Here is a 13687-nt window from a genome sequence, read left to right as displayed (position 1 = left end):
GGAATCCCTCTCCAATTCAGATGAGGTGGCCCTCCCACCTGTGGTGTGATAGCCTGGTATATGCTGAAGGATAATAGAAGTGAGAAACAGTAAATGGTTTGTATTTCACAGTGTGCATATTTGGCAAGGCTAATATTCAGAAAGTAGCCAAAGTGTTTATTCAGTTTTACTTTTTTTTCATTACTTGTACTAATGAACAAGGAACATCAAACATGAAGTTTTAGTTACACTCAGTATAAAAGGCACCACACATCAAGGTATATTTTTCATTACCTTTCTTACAAATCAAGATGATGGGAAATTCATTTTCTTTACTAGATATCTGGAAACTTGATGACCATCTGCCAGAGCACGTACAAAATGAAAGCATGGAGAATAGCCTAGAACAATGTCACAAAAATAAGTTATTTGAAAATTGTGACTATGAAATCAAGGAGCCTGGTGAACTTCCTGAAGATGGGAAATCTTTTTCCCACGTTAACAGTAAACAGTTTCAGACTGAAATGAAATTCCTGGAAAACCAAAAACTCGTCAACACTAAGTCCCAACTCATTAATTATAAGAAACCTCATAAAAGAGAGAAGGTTCACGTATGCAGTGAATGTGGGAAAGCCTTCACGAGGAAGTCTTTGCTCAGTGATCACCAGAATCTTCATACAGGGGAGAAGCCTCATCAATGTAGTCTGTGTGGGAAAAGCTTCTCCAGAAAGGTCACACTGAACGAACACCGGAGATCGCATACAGGAAAGAAACCTCATGCATGTACAGAGTGTGGCAAAGGCTTTCTCAAGAAGTCACAGCTCAACATACATTACAAAATACATACAGGAGAGAAACCCTTTGTATGCAGTGACTGTGGGAAACGCTTTATCCAGAAGGGCAACCTCATGGTACATGTACGAACTCATACAGGTGAGAAACCTTATATATGCAACGAATGTGGAAAAGGCTTCAGCCAGAAGACATCTCTCACGACACATCAGAGATTTCACACGGGAAAGACACCCTTTGTGTGCAGTGAATGTGGAAAATCCTATTCCCAGAAGACAGATCTCATTAAACATGAAAGAATTCACACAGGAGAAAAACCCTTTGAATGTAGTAACTGTGGGAAAACCTTTATCAGGAAGCCACAGCTCACTGTACATCAGAGAATTCATACAGGGGAGAGACCCTATGGTTGTAATGAATGTGGGAAAACTTTCAGAGCAAAATCAGTCCTCAAAGAACATCAGAAAATTCATTCAGTCAAGGTGGAACATCCTCGCTCAGAGAGTCCCAGCTCATCACAGACCAGTGTCGTCCTGCAGGAGAAAAACCTTGTTAATACGGTGACTCTGCAGGTGCCTTTTGTGGTCCCTCAGACAGTATTGAACATCAGTGGGCCTCTAGAAAACAGAAATGTAGTCATCGTGGGCCAGCCTGTGGCCAGATGTGCACCCTCAGGTGGATTTGCACAGGACAGAAACCTTATGAATACAGTGAGTGTGGTCTCGCCTTCAGTGAGCAATTATGTTTTATTTTATGTCACAGGAAACCAATAAGATAAAATCCAGAGATATTCTGTGTGCAACGATTTGATCAAAAATTTCTAGCTCAGCCCTACCCTGTTTGGCTCATTGGGTAGGGCACCAGCCAGCAGACTGAAGGGTCCTGGATTCAATTCCAGTCAAGGGCTTGATCCTCAGTAGGGGGCTTACAGGAGACAGCCAATCAATGATTCTCTCTCATCATTGATGTTTCTATCTCTCCCTTTCCCTCCCTCTCTGAAATCAAAAAATAAATAAATAAATAGCCCTAGCCGGTTTGGCTCAGTGAGTAGAGCGTCAGCCTGCGGACTGAAGGGTCCCAGGTTCGATTCCAGCCAAGGGCACATGCCTGGGTTGTGGGCTCGATCCTCAGTGTGGGGCATGCTGAAGGCAGCCAATCAATGATTCTTTTTCATCATTGATGTTTCTCCCTTGCCCTTCTTCTCCAAAATCAATAAAGATATATATGTGACATTTCTATCTCAGCTCTGGCCCATGTGGTTCAGTTGGGCATCAGCTCATGCACCAAAAGGTTGCTGGTTCAATTCCTGGTCAGAGCACATGCCTGGGTTGTGGGCTCAATCCTTGGTAAGAGGGTGTGCCAGAGGCAGTTCTGCTCTCACTTTGATGTTTCTCTTTCTCCTTCTTCCTTCCTCTCTCAAAATCAAAAGTATTTTTTTAAAAAATATAGCTGTAGCTCATCCCTAACTGGTTTGGCTCAGTGGATAGAGCGTTGGCCTGCAGACTGAAGGGTCCCGGGTTCGATTCCAGTCAAGGGCATGTACCTTGGATTGCGGGCACATCCCCCAGTGGGGAGTGTGCAGGAGGCAGCTGATCATTGATGTTTCTGACTCTTTACCTGTCTCCCTTCCTCTCTGTAAAAAAATCAATAAAATATATATGTTTTTAAAAGATTAAAAAAATGTAGCTCAGATTATTTTTAAAAATTATATACGGAGAGAAATTTTTTGAATAAATGCTGAGAAGGGGAAGTTGTGATATTCTCATCCTATTAAATATGTGCATTGACACAAAAGCATAATATGATGTTAAACCAAACACAGCAATTTGTCTACTGTGTTAATTAAATGAAAGAGAAAGTAGCTAAGTGGAGCCAATAAGTGAATTTTTTTAAAAATATATTTTATTGATTTTTTACAGAGGGGAAGGGAGAGGGATAGAGAGCTAGAAACATTGATGAGAGAGAAACATCGATCAGCTGCCTCCTGCACACCCCCCACTGGGGATGTGCCAGCAACCAAGGCACATGCCCTTGAACAGAATCGAACCCGGGGCCCCCCCAGTCCGCGGACCGATGCTCTATCCACTGAGCCAAACCGGCTGGGGCAATAAGTGAATTTTTTAAAAACATAAAAATAATTTGTATGTGGCTCAATTGGTTGGATGTTGTCCAGTGCACCAGAAAGTTGCTGGTTCTTTTCCGAGTCAGGGCACATGCCTAGGTTGTGGGCTCCATCCCTCGTAGGGGGTGTGCAGGAGGCAGCCAATCAATGTTCTGCCCTCACATCGATATTTTTCTTTCTCCCTTCCTCTCTCTCTAATCAAAAATTTAAAAATTATATCTGGAATGTTAATATGAATCAAAAAACAGAAAGGAGCTAATATGGATTGGTGGGATATTGGGCATGTGTATATCAATTCAGTTTCCTTAGTCCAAGGTGAAGGGTTAATTGAAAACTGGGATGTTTACCATAAACTCTTAGACATTTATATTATGCAGAAGGATTTATGAGACAACAGGTTCAGATTGAGTCAGTTTGTTCATTTATATTAAGTTTTTGTCAAATACTTTGCACCTGGTTCTTCTCCAGGAGCTGAGGATACAGTGGTGATCACAGCAGAATCCCATGGTTTCTGCGAGAGAGCACTGATGTAGTTGGGTTATCTTTAAGTGGTATCTCTATACTCCAGCTAATCTAATTAGAGGATGTAAATGTCTTTATTAGGTGAAATGGACATGAAGTAATTGGTTCAAGGGGATGCGAAAATGTATTGTTGAAATTGCATATTATTATGAGGGGTTGGGGAGTGATTCTTTAATGGCCTGCAGTTAAGTACCACAGAACACAAATAAGTTATTTTTAAGCCCATTACTTTTCTCCACAGGGATATAAAGTTCCTAATTTTAGTGGCTTTACTTAAAGTTTAATTGTTAAAATAATTGAACACAGGCCCTGACCGGTTTGGCTCAGTGGATAGAGCATTGACCTGCGGACTGAAAGGTCCCGGGTTCAATTCCGGTCAAGGGCATGTACCTTGGTTGCAGCCACATCCCCAGTGCGGTGTGTGCAAGAGGCAGTTGGTTGATGTCTCTCTCTCATCGATGTTTCTAACTCTCTATCCTTCTCCCTTCCTCTCTGTGAAAAATCAATAAAATATATATTTTTTAAAAATAATTGAACACCAATGAATAAAAAATCATTTTCTATTTTACACTAGTCGTATTTCATATGCTCAGCAGTCATGTGAGGAGTAGATATAGGACAATGAGCTAAACTGAGGCTCTGAGAGAAATTACTGTTATTTCCATTGTATTAGAAAATGATATCGGTGAGTAGTAGATTCTATGATTTTACATTTGCCAGCCCATAAAAACAAACCAAACCCCTTATTTCATATAGATTTGGAAAGTGAATGAATGAACTAACTGGCTAATTTTTATAACTACTTCATAGAAAATAGTTCTAAAGAACAGAATTGTCACCCAAAACTTTTTGTATAGGATCAGAGAGATTTATTAACTGGTTATAAAGAAGGCAGAAAAGGAAGATGATTCCTAGAATAAGTAGAACAAAAAAACAAAACGAGAACCTTAGTCTCTAAGAATGAGGAAGTGACATCTATTTGTAATGTTTTGGAGATGAATCTATAAGTTTGGCCTGTCACCTGTGATAAGGATCAGGACTCCTCTGGGACCTGCTGAATTGATACATGGGACTTTCATCTCCCTCATTCCTTCCCACTGCCCTGGGTTCTTCACTTTCTCCTTTATTCAGAGTTCTTTCTCTTGATCTCATGAGACTATTATATTCCAGTTACATACAGTGAGTCTTACGCATAGGAAAAGAAATGGAAATTTGCCATGCTGTGGCTGTCTCAGAGTTCAAGACATTCTGATAATTTGCTTGTAGAAATAAAAGTGCTATCACTGAAAAAGTACAGTTTTAGCCCTGGCTGGGTTTGCTCAGTGGATAGAGCATCAACCTTCGGACTGAAGGGTCTCAGGTTCGATTCTGGTCAAGCGCACATGCCCGGGTTGCTGGCTCAATCCCCAGTAGGGGGTGTGCAGGAGGCAGCCGATCCATGATTCTCATCTTTTGTTTCTATCTCTCTCCCTCTCCCTTCCTCTCTGAAATCAATAAAAATATATTTTAAGAAAATAAAAATAAATTCTAGATTGTTGAATTTAAAGGGAAAAAAGTACAGTTTTACACACATGATACATGAGTGAACACAACAGCACAAGAACAGCCTTTATAGAAATTTTAATCTGGATTAATGTCCCCATCACTACCCTCACAATATAGCTAGTAATGGGGTAGATTCAGGGTATACAGTCTCCAGCAAAGAATCAGTCATGAGAGCTCTACCAACCAGGCTTACACTTCTGGTCCTGTGATTTCCAGATGTGGCCATGGCAAGGTCACATCAGCTCACACCTAGAACTGAACAGTCAGGACCCTAGGACCTGCTGCCAGGCTTCCTTGAACGCTGTTTCCTGTGCTGAGCTCACATTTCAAAGCTTGACCACTCCAGGTGAAGGCAGCCTAGTGCACACCTAAGCCTGCTATCACACCCAGATCCTTGTGGTTCCAATAAAATCCACCCTTCACCTTGAATAGTGCTTGGGAGTGGTTCCTGAAGTCACACTGCCTGATTTCAATCCTAAGATGTGTGCCTTTGAGCAAGTCACTTAACTCACCTATGTCTCAGTGGATCTCTAAAGTATTGTCTGCCTCAGGTTTGTTGTTAAAAGTGGATGTAGTTTAACGCTATTAGGTTTGGCTCAGTGGATAGAGCATTGGCCTGTGGATGAAGGGTTCTGGGGTTCCATTCTAGTCAAGGGCATGTACCTTGGTTACAGGCTCCTCCCCAGCTCAGGCCCTGGTTGGGTACATGCAGGAGGCAACCAATCTATGTGCTTCTCTCACATCAATATTTCTCTGTCTTTCCCTCTCTCTAAAAATCAATGAAAAAATATCCTAGGGTGAAGATTAAAAAGAGAAAAAAAAAGCCCTAGCTGGTTTGGCTCAGTTGGTAGAGTATTGGCCTGTGGACTGAAGGGTCCCAGGTTCAATTACGGCCAAGGGCACATGCCTAGGTTGTGGGCTCAATGCCCAGGGTGTGGGCTCGATCCCCAGTAGGGGGCGTGGAGGAGGCAGCTGATCAATGATTCTCCTCATTGATGTTTCTATCTATCCCTCTCCCTCTCTGAAATCAATAAAAATATATTTTAAAAAATAATAAAATTAAAAAAGAAGTGAATGTAGTTTAAAAAGCAGTGTCTGTCAAATAGGCAATTAATGAAAGTATCATTATTGGTCCTAGCCAGGGGGAAATCCCTCCTTCCTCTCATATACTGGATCGTCCTCTTCAGTTTGCTCGTTTGCAGTGAAGCCTGTAGGCTGGATTTACACAGAGCCCTGCCCTCAACAGGTGTCTGATCAAGGCCATCCAGACTGGCCTCAGTCAACCCCACCCCTAGTCCACCCCATGCCCAACTCTCACCAGGACTTCAAGCCTCCCAGTGTTCTGTCCCCAGTCTGACTGCTGCCTCCAACATCTCAGCTCCACCAACTTCATTGTTTGTCCAAAGGCTCCCCAGGACATTAGCTCCCGGGCTGTTTTCTGCCCCAGGAGGATGGCCGCCCCCATCCTGCTCCTCAGGAATGGCATGTGGGCACTGCCATCTTCCTCGTTTGCCCAAAAGCCTGAATAGAATACAAACTGCTCCACTCTGGCCTCTGAAAACTTATGCAGCTCGGTGCCTGGCCAGTGTGGCTCAGTGGTTGAGCGTAGACCTATGAACCAGGAGGTCACCTTGGATGCCAGTCGAGAGCACGTGCCCGGGTTGTGGGCTCGATCCCCAGTAGGAGCGTGCAGGAGGCAGCCGATCAGTGATTCTCATCATTGATGTTTCTATCTCTCCTTCTCTCTTCCTCTCTGAAATCAACAAAATTATATATATATATATATATATATATATATATATATATATATATTTTTTTTAATATATTTTATTGATTTTTTACAGAGAGGAAGGGAGAGAGAGAGTTAGAAACATCGATCAGCCGCCTCCTGCACACCTCCCACTGGGGATGTGCCCGCAACCCAGGTACATGCCCTTGACCGGAATCGAACCTGGGACCCCCCTCAGTCCGCAGGCCGACGCTCTATCCACTGAGCCAAACCGGTTTCGGCTAACAAAATTATATTTATAAAAAATTTCTCTCTGGCCGGTTTGGCTCAGTGGATGGAGCGTCGGCCTGCGGACTGAGAGGTCCCAGGTTCGATTCCGGTCAAGGGCATGTACCTTGGTTGCGGGCACATCCCCAGTGGGAGGTGTGCAAGAGGCAGCTGATAGATGTTTCTCTCTCATCGATGTTTCTAACTCTCTGTAAAAAAATCGATAAAATATATATATTTTTTAAAAATTTCTTTGCTCCTCCTCCTCCACCTCAGGTTGGCTACTTGGGTTTGGATCCGGGAGGTGGGCGTGGTCACGTGACGTCATAGAGTTCCCCCCCCCCACCACCACCACCGGGACCAGACCTGGAATGTCCAGAAGCGTCCCTAGCAACAGCCAGAGTTGGGGGGCCTCCGCATTAGCGCCTGGGGATGACTGTTTTGGAAGTGACTTGAGCTGTTGGTAGCTGCATGGAGTCTTGAGAAGCTCAGCATCAGGTGGGTCGGGGTCTGTGAGGCAAGAGAAGGGCCTTTGGGGGACATTGGGTTCGGCCACTGGGGAGTTGGCTTTAGTGGTCCTCCCCTTGGCGGTCAGTGTCCTTAAGCATATGAAGATGTTAACGACCCAGGGGTCAACTGTCAGTGTGTGATACTGTGGGCCTCGGTGATTAAGAACTGGACTGCTAGCCCTAGCCGGCTTGGCTCAGTGGATATAGAGCGTCAGCCTGCCGACTGAAGGGTCCCAGGCTCGATTCTGGCCAAGGGCGCATGCCTGGGTTGCGGGCTGGATCCCCAGTAGGGCGCATGCAGGAGGCAGCCGATCAATGATTCTCTCTCATCATTGATGTTTCTCTCTCTCCCCTCTCCCTTCGTCTCTGAAATCAATAAAGAAATATATTAAAAAAAAAAAAAAAGAACTGGACTGGTAGGTGTCAGTGAAGGTGGTGTCTCTTACAGAATCGCAATTTACTGGGGGCTCGGGTAGGGAGAAGCTTAAGGTGGGGTGGTTTTGGGGGTGTTAATGAACGGGAGTTCCTGGTTCAGACTTAAGGTTTAACTTGAAATCAGGTTTTTGTTTTCTGTTTTCTGGGGGAGGCCAATGTATGTCTGTGGAGACACCTGGGGCTGTAGGTGGGTTGCAGCTCAGATGTTTGCTGGAAACATGATACTTCATCCAGCGGATCCTAATCTAGTTCACTCTTTCCTCAAAGAACTAATTAAAACCTCTTTTGTCTTCTCATGTAAATACTCTAAAGCTATCTTCCTAACAAAGTAGTTAGATATGATCTAGTGTGTGTCATAAAACAATGTGTTTTGTTCTCTGCCTCGAACTTCCCTCCACAGTTGTCTTGGGTATCTCCTTTCATGCTCATTTTACACAAGTAATGATTTTTATTACCCTGAGCTCTGATAAGTGAAAGCACTGGATGTGTGTCTTTAATTTTTTTTAAAGATTAAAAAAAAAAAGTTTTCAAGAGGGAGGAAGGGAAGGAGAGAGAAACATTGATGTGAGAGAGAAACATCGATTGGTTGCCTCCTGTAGGTGCCCCAACTGGGGATGGAACCGCAACCTGGGTGTGTGCTCTGACTGGGAATCGAACTGATAGATCCTCCCTTCCCCTCAACTGGTGGGCCGAGTATGACCTAACCTGCAGCCCATAAATACCTGAGTACCTAACCAGGCACCTTATATGGACTATACATTGAATCACCAGTCAACACCTGCCAAATACCCTAAGCCCTTGTTTCTATATGGACCATACATTAAGCCACCAATCAGCGCACACCGAGTACACTAAGCCCCCATTCCTTCCCATTCCGCCCCTCCAAAAGACGGGCTCACCTCTGCACGTGCTGCTGTCCTCCCCTTGCGAGACAGCCCAGCAAGGTCCTTCTCCTCTAATAAAGCCTGTAGTCTTGGTTTTCGGCCTCTGTCTGATCTTTCAGGAACCTGTGACCCTGCAGGGTGCAGGACAATGCTCCAACCATGAGCTATACCGGCCATGGCAGCATATATGTCTTTTTTAAAAAGTCTGTGCTTCCTTCATATTTGAAATGATCTGTATAGCATAGATATCCTTCCATTTGATCACTTAATCTCTAATTAGAAACATATTTTATAGTATAAAATAATTGCAGATTTTCTTAATGTCTGCAATAGTGTCTCATTAGGCAGGTGAGCTACTGATAAGATGACTAGAGTCCATTCAATGTGTACATTAATTTGGATAGGCTTGGCTTATGTACTCAGTTATAGTTTTTTTTGCAACCCATTGTCAGTCTCTGCTCATCCAGATTCTCCCACCCACCTCCAGGATTTGTTTTGTCTCTTTTTCTGTATATCTCAGCCATTTCTGGTTACACTTATTCCTACAGATACTTCTATGCAATTATAAGTAGTGACATATATATATTTTTTTATTTTTTTCAGAGAGGAAGGGAGAGGGAGAGAGAGACAGAAATATCAATGATGAGAGAGAGCCACCCGCTGGCTGCCTCCTGCACGCCCCGCCCTGGGGACCCAGCCTGCAAACCGGCCACCCGCCCCCAACCGGAATCGAACCATGGACCCCTCAGTCCACAGGCCAATGCTCTTTCCACTGAGCCAAACCAGCTAGGCAGTAGTGCCTTTTTAAAAAAATTCCTGGCTTCTAAATTTTATTTATTTATTTTAAATATATTTTTATTGATTTCAGAGAGGAAGGGAGAGGGAGACAGATATAAAAACATTAATGATGACAGAGAATCATCGATTGGCTGCCTCCTGCATGCCCCATACTGGGGATTGAGCCCCAAACCCAGTCATGTGCCCTGACCAGAAATCAAACTGTGACCTCCTGGTTCACAGGGTGATGCTCAACCACTGAGCCACGCCAGCTGGGCCCTGGCTTCTACATTTTGTAGTCTAATAGAGCAATTGCATTGCTCTTGGTATTACTGACATTTTCTAGTTGAGCAGTCTTTTATCTGAAAATAATTTTGGCTGAAGAGTAAGTGGCATGAGCAAATCTTTCACTTTTGTAGTGCTCTCCCCCTTAGCTGTGTGCCTTGAACAGGCTTTCCAAGAGATGTTGTGAATTTAAATGAACTAATGAATCTGAAAGTTTAGAGCATAAACCAGGACATAAATTTCTCTCCATATACTGGTTTAGCTGCTTCTCACTAGTTTTGTTATTTAAAATTTTTCTGTATCAATCACTGTACTTGTTTTCTATTGATGGGTAACACATTTCTACAAACTGGTTTAAAACTACACACGTTTATTATCTCAGTTTCTATCAGTCAGAAGTTGAGACACAGTTTACCTGGGCCCTCGGCTCTCAGTCTTACAAGACTTACGGGTTTGATTCCAGTCAAGGGCATGTACCTCTGTTTCAGGCTCAATGCCTGGCCTTGATCAGGGTGCATTTGGCAGGCAACCAGTTGATGTGCCTCAGTGTTTCTCTCTCTCTCTGTCTCTTCCCTTCCCTTCCATTCTCTAAAAAATCAATGAAAAAAATATCCTGCAGTGAAAATAAATAAAGTAACTCTAATCTTTGTCAACTATATCTCAAACTGGGGAAAAATGTATAATCTAATTTCATTTTAATTTCTCATAAGTATTTCCATATTATAAAATATTTATGTCCATCTATATCAGTGATTCTCAACCTTCCTAATGCCACGACCCTTTAATACAGTTCCTCACGTTGTGGTGACCTCCAATTTTATTGTTACAAATTGGACATAATTAAAACATAGTGATTAGTCACAAAAACAATATGTAATTATGTGTTTTCCGATGGTCTTAGGAGACCCCTGTGAAAGGGTCGTTTGACCCCCAAAGGGGTCGCGACCCACAGGTTGAGAACTGCTGATCTATATGTAATTAATAGGAAGTGGCTATAATAATATCATGTGTGAACTAGTAGAATGGTAACTAGAATCACATAAAAAAGGTATGCATTAGTCCTGGGTGGTTTGGCTCAGTGGATAGAGCGTTGCCCAGCGAACTGAAGGGTCCCATGTTCGATTCTGGTCAAGGGTACATGCCTCTGTTGTGGGCTCCATCTCCCATAGGGGGCGTGCAGGAGGCCACTGGTCAGTGATTCTCATTGATGTTTCTATCTCTTCCTCTGAAATCAACAAAAATATATATTTTTAAAACACACACACACAAAAACACAAACTGTAAAATAAAGGCGGAGGCCATATGACTTCTTTTTTTAATTGTATTAATTTTTTACAGAGAGGAATAGAGAGTTAGAAATATCAATGAGAAAGAAACATCGATCAGCTGCCTCCTGCACACTCCCCACTGGGGATGTGCCCGCAACCAAGATACATGCCTTTGACCGGAATCGAACCTGGGACCCTTGAGTCCATAGGCTGACGCTCTATCCACTGAGCCAAACCGGTTAGGACCCATATGACTTCTTTGCCTAACACGCACTGGCCGATATTTTCCTCGCGGCACCATTTGCCGCAAGAACCTCGGATCTCTGAAAAGACACTCCTTTTCCACAAGCGTAGAAGTGCCGGGAAAGGGGACAATTTCTGGAGCTTCTAACTTTCCTGCTCTCCCGGGCTCCTGGTTGCGAACTTGCGTCTTTGCCTTCTGTACGGCAATTCAGGTCCCACCACATGGCGGCCTCCATGGTGGCACAGCGACTCCGGCGCAGACATATTGCCGCTGAAAGCCAGCAACGGGTCACCTGCTACTGCAAACGCCCGAGATCCCGATCGGCCACCGTAGAGGAGCGGACCGGTCCAGCAGCTAGAGAGGTTCGGAAGGAAATACCACGTGTGCGCTCCTCTTGTGGTTTTTTGGGAAAAACTCAAGGTGAGTGTGTGGCTTTGTACCCGGACGTGTTTCCATCACAGTAGAAGTTTTGTTTCTTTCAGTGTGACGTGTGCACGTGGTGTCGTGAGGAGCTTGGAATGATCACCTGGGTCGGAGGGGGAGGGTAGGAGCGCCCAAGAGGAGGCTGCTGAGGGGAACTACACGGACACGGGAATTGAGGTATTTGAAGGGAACCAGAGGCATCTGTCTATGGTCGGGGTGCCCCCGGGGCCGGTGCCCAGATGAAGAGTCTGTAGAGATCACGCCCTTGTCCTGACTGTCGGGGTCTGGGGTTCTGCAGGGCACCCCGCCTGTAAGGGATCTCGGAGGCATTTAGGAAGATTGGCGGAGTCGGGTTCAGGTTGGGGTTTTTTTGGTAGGCAGCTTAGAGATTTGGGGGCCTGGGTGGGTGGCCGTCCCATGCGGGTGGCCGACCCAGGTTTCTGTTTAATAAAGGAAGTGTGATCGGTGTCCGTGGTCCGGAGAGGTTTGTGAGGGTGAAGTTTTGGACGCGGGGGATTATTGGTGTTTAAGGTTACAGCCTCGGCTGCTGTTGGGACAGAAGGCCTTAGGACCCAGAGTACTAATTCCAATCTTTCTGTGTGTGTGTGTGTGTGTGTGTGTGTGTGTGTGTTTTAACTTTTATTTTTATTTTTAAAATATATTTTATTGATATTTTACAGAGAGGAAGGGAGAGGGATAGAGAGTTAGAAGCATCGATGAGAGAGAAACATTGATCAGCCACCTCCTGCACACCTCCTACCGGGGATGTGTCCGCAAACAAGGTACATGCCCTTGACCGGAATCAAACCTGGGACCCTCCAGTCTGCAGGCCAACGCTTTATCCACTGAGCCAAACCAGTTAGGGCTTAACTTTTAATCTAGTAGTTGACTGACTACAAATTCAGAAGATAAACCAACAACATGCCTTTGTCATGTATCCTCTTTGCCACTTTTCTCGCTGCAAAGGCAAAACTGGGTTGTTGTGATATAGGTTTTGGTTTGCAAATTGGAACATGTTCATCTCTCTTTCAGAGAATGTTTGCCAACACAATGCCTGAACTCACCTCTGAGTATACAGCAGCAGACACTGTTGCCTATTTGCCTGTCATATGTTCATAGGTATTTCTTTGCTAACTGAATCTCCATTTTATTTAATACCATCCCTTTGGTAGCATGACCCATATGCCAGTGTATTAGTAAGTATTGATCTGTGTTCGACAACCTTGGTGGTTCCAATTCCCATTGCTAGTGATTGAATCAATTTGAAATGAGCTTAGGTACATGGCACAGTTCTAACCAGCTATATATGTGACAATCTGTTAGTCGTTTCTGGGAAAGAATTTTCTCTTTTAAATACACAATTCCTTGAGTATGAAGGGGAGCATTTCCCACCCTAAAACATGTCTCTATGGGATGTTGATTCTTTATTTAGGCTGGTTGACTTGAAGAAACTACAGACCTGGGAGAAGCTCTGAAAACCTAGTAGAAGCTGTGAAGGACATTTACTTTTTTTTTTTTTTTTTTTTAATATTTTATTGGTTTTTTACAGAAAGGAAGGGAGAGGGATGGAGAGTTAGAAACATCGATGAGAGAGAAACATCAATCAGCTGCCTCCTGCACACCCCCTACTGGGGATATGCCTGCAACCAAGGTACATGCCCTTGACCGGAATCGAACCCGGGACTCTTCAGTCCACAGGCCGATGCTCTATCCACTGAGCCAAACCGGTTAGGGCGACATTTACTTTTTTGTTGTTGTTGTTAAACCTCACTGGAGGATATTTTTCCATTAATTTTAGAGAGAGTGTGGGGGGGGGGGAATAGAGACACAGAGAGAGAGAAACATTGATGTGAGACACTGATGTGAGAGAGACATTGATTGGTTGCCTCCCCCATGTGCCCGGGGA

The 13687-nt window shown here is 44.1% G+C and overlaps 1 protein-coding gene across 3 annotated transcripts in view; it reads left to right on the top strand.

Annotated features, from left to right (window-relative positions):
* ZNF350 (zinc finger protein 350) overlaps positions 1-12287 on the top strand; it is a 52047-nt gene extending 39760 nt beyond the window's left edge. For 2 of the 3 annotated variants that reach the window (XM_036296104.1, XM_036296105.1), the window contains one exon: positions 319-1751. In XM_036296104.1, coding sequence (XP_036151997.1) covers positions 319-1544 — 1226 coding nt within the window. In that variant the 3' untranslated portion in view covers positions 1545-1751. Of the gene's footprint in view, positions 1-318; positions 1752-11569; positions 11721-11840 lie in introns of those variants that run through there. The other variant, XM_036296106.1, reaches the window with a different exon arrangement.
* Positions 12288-13687: the final 1400 nt, after the last annotated feature.

The sequence above is a fragment of the Myotis myotis genome, unplaced genomic scaffold (assembly GCF_014108235.1).
Source record: "Myotis myotis isolate mMyoMyo1 unplaced genomic scaffold, mMyoMyo1.p scaffold_m19_p_28, whole genome shotgun sequence".
NCBI lineage: Eukaryota > Metazoa > Chordata > Mammalia > Chiroptera > Vespertilionidae > Myotis > Myotis myotis.
Note: the sequence above shows the minus strand (reverse complement) of the source record. Positions and strands in the feature narration are given on the sequence as shown.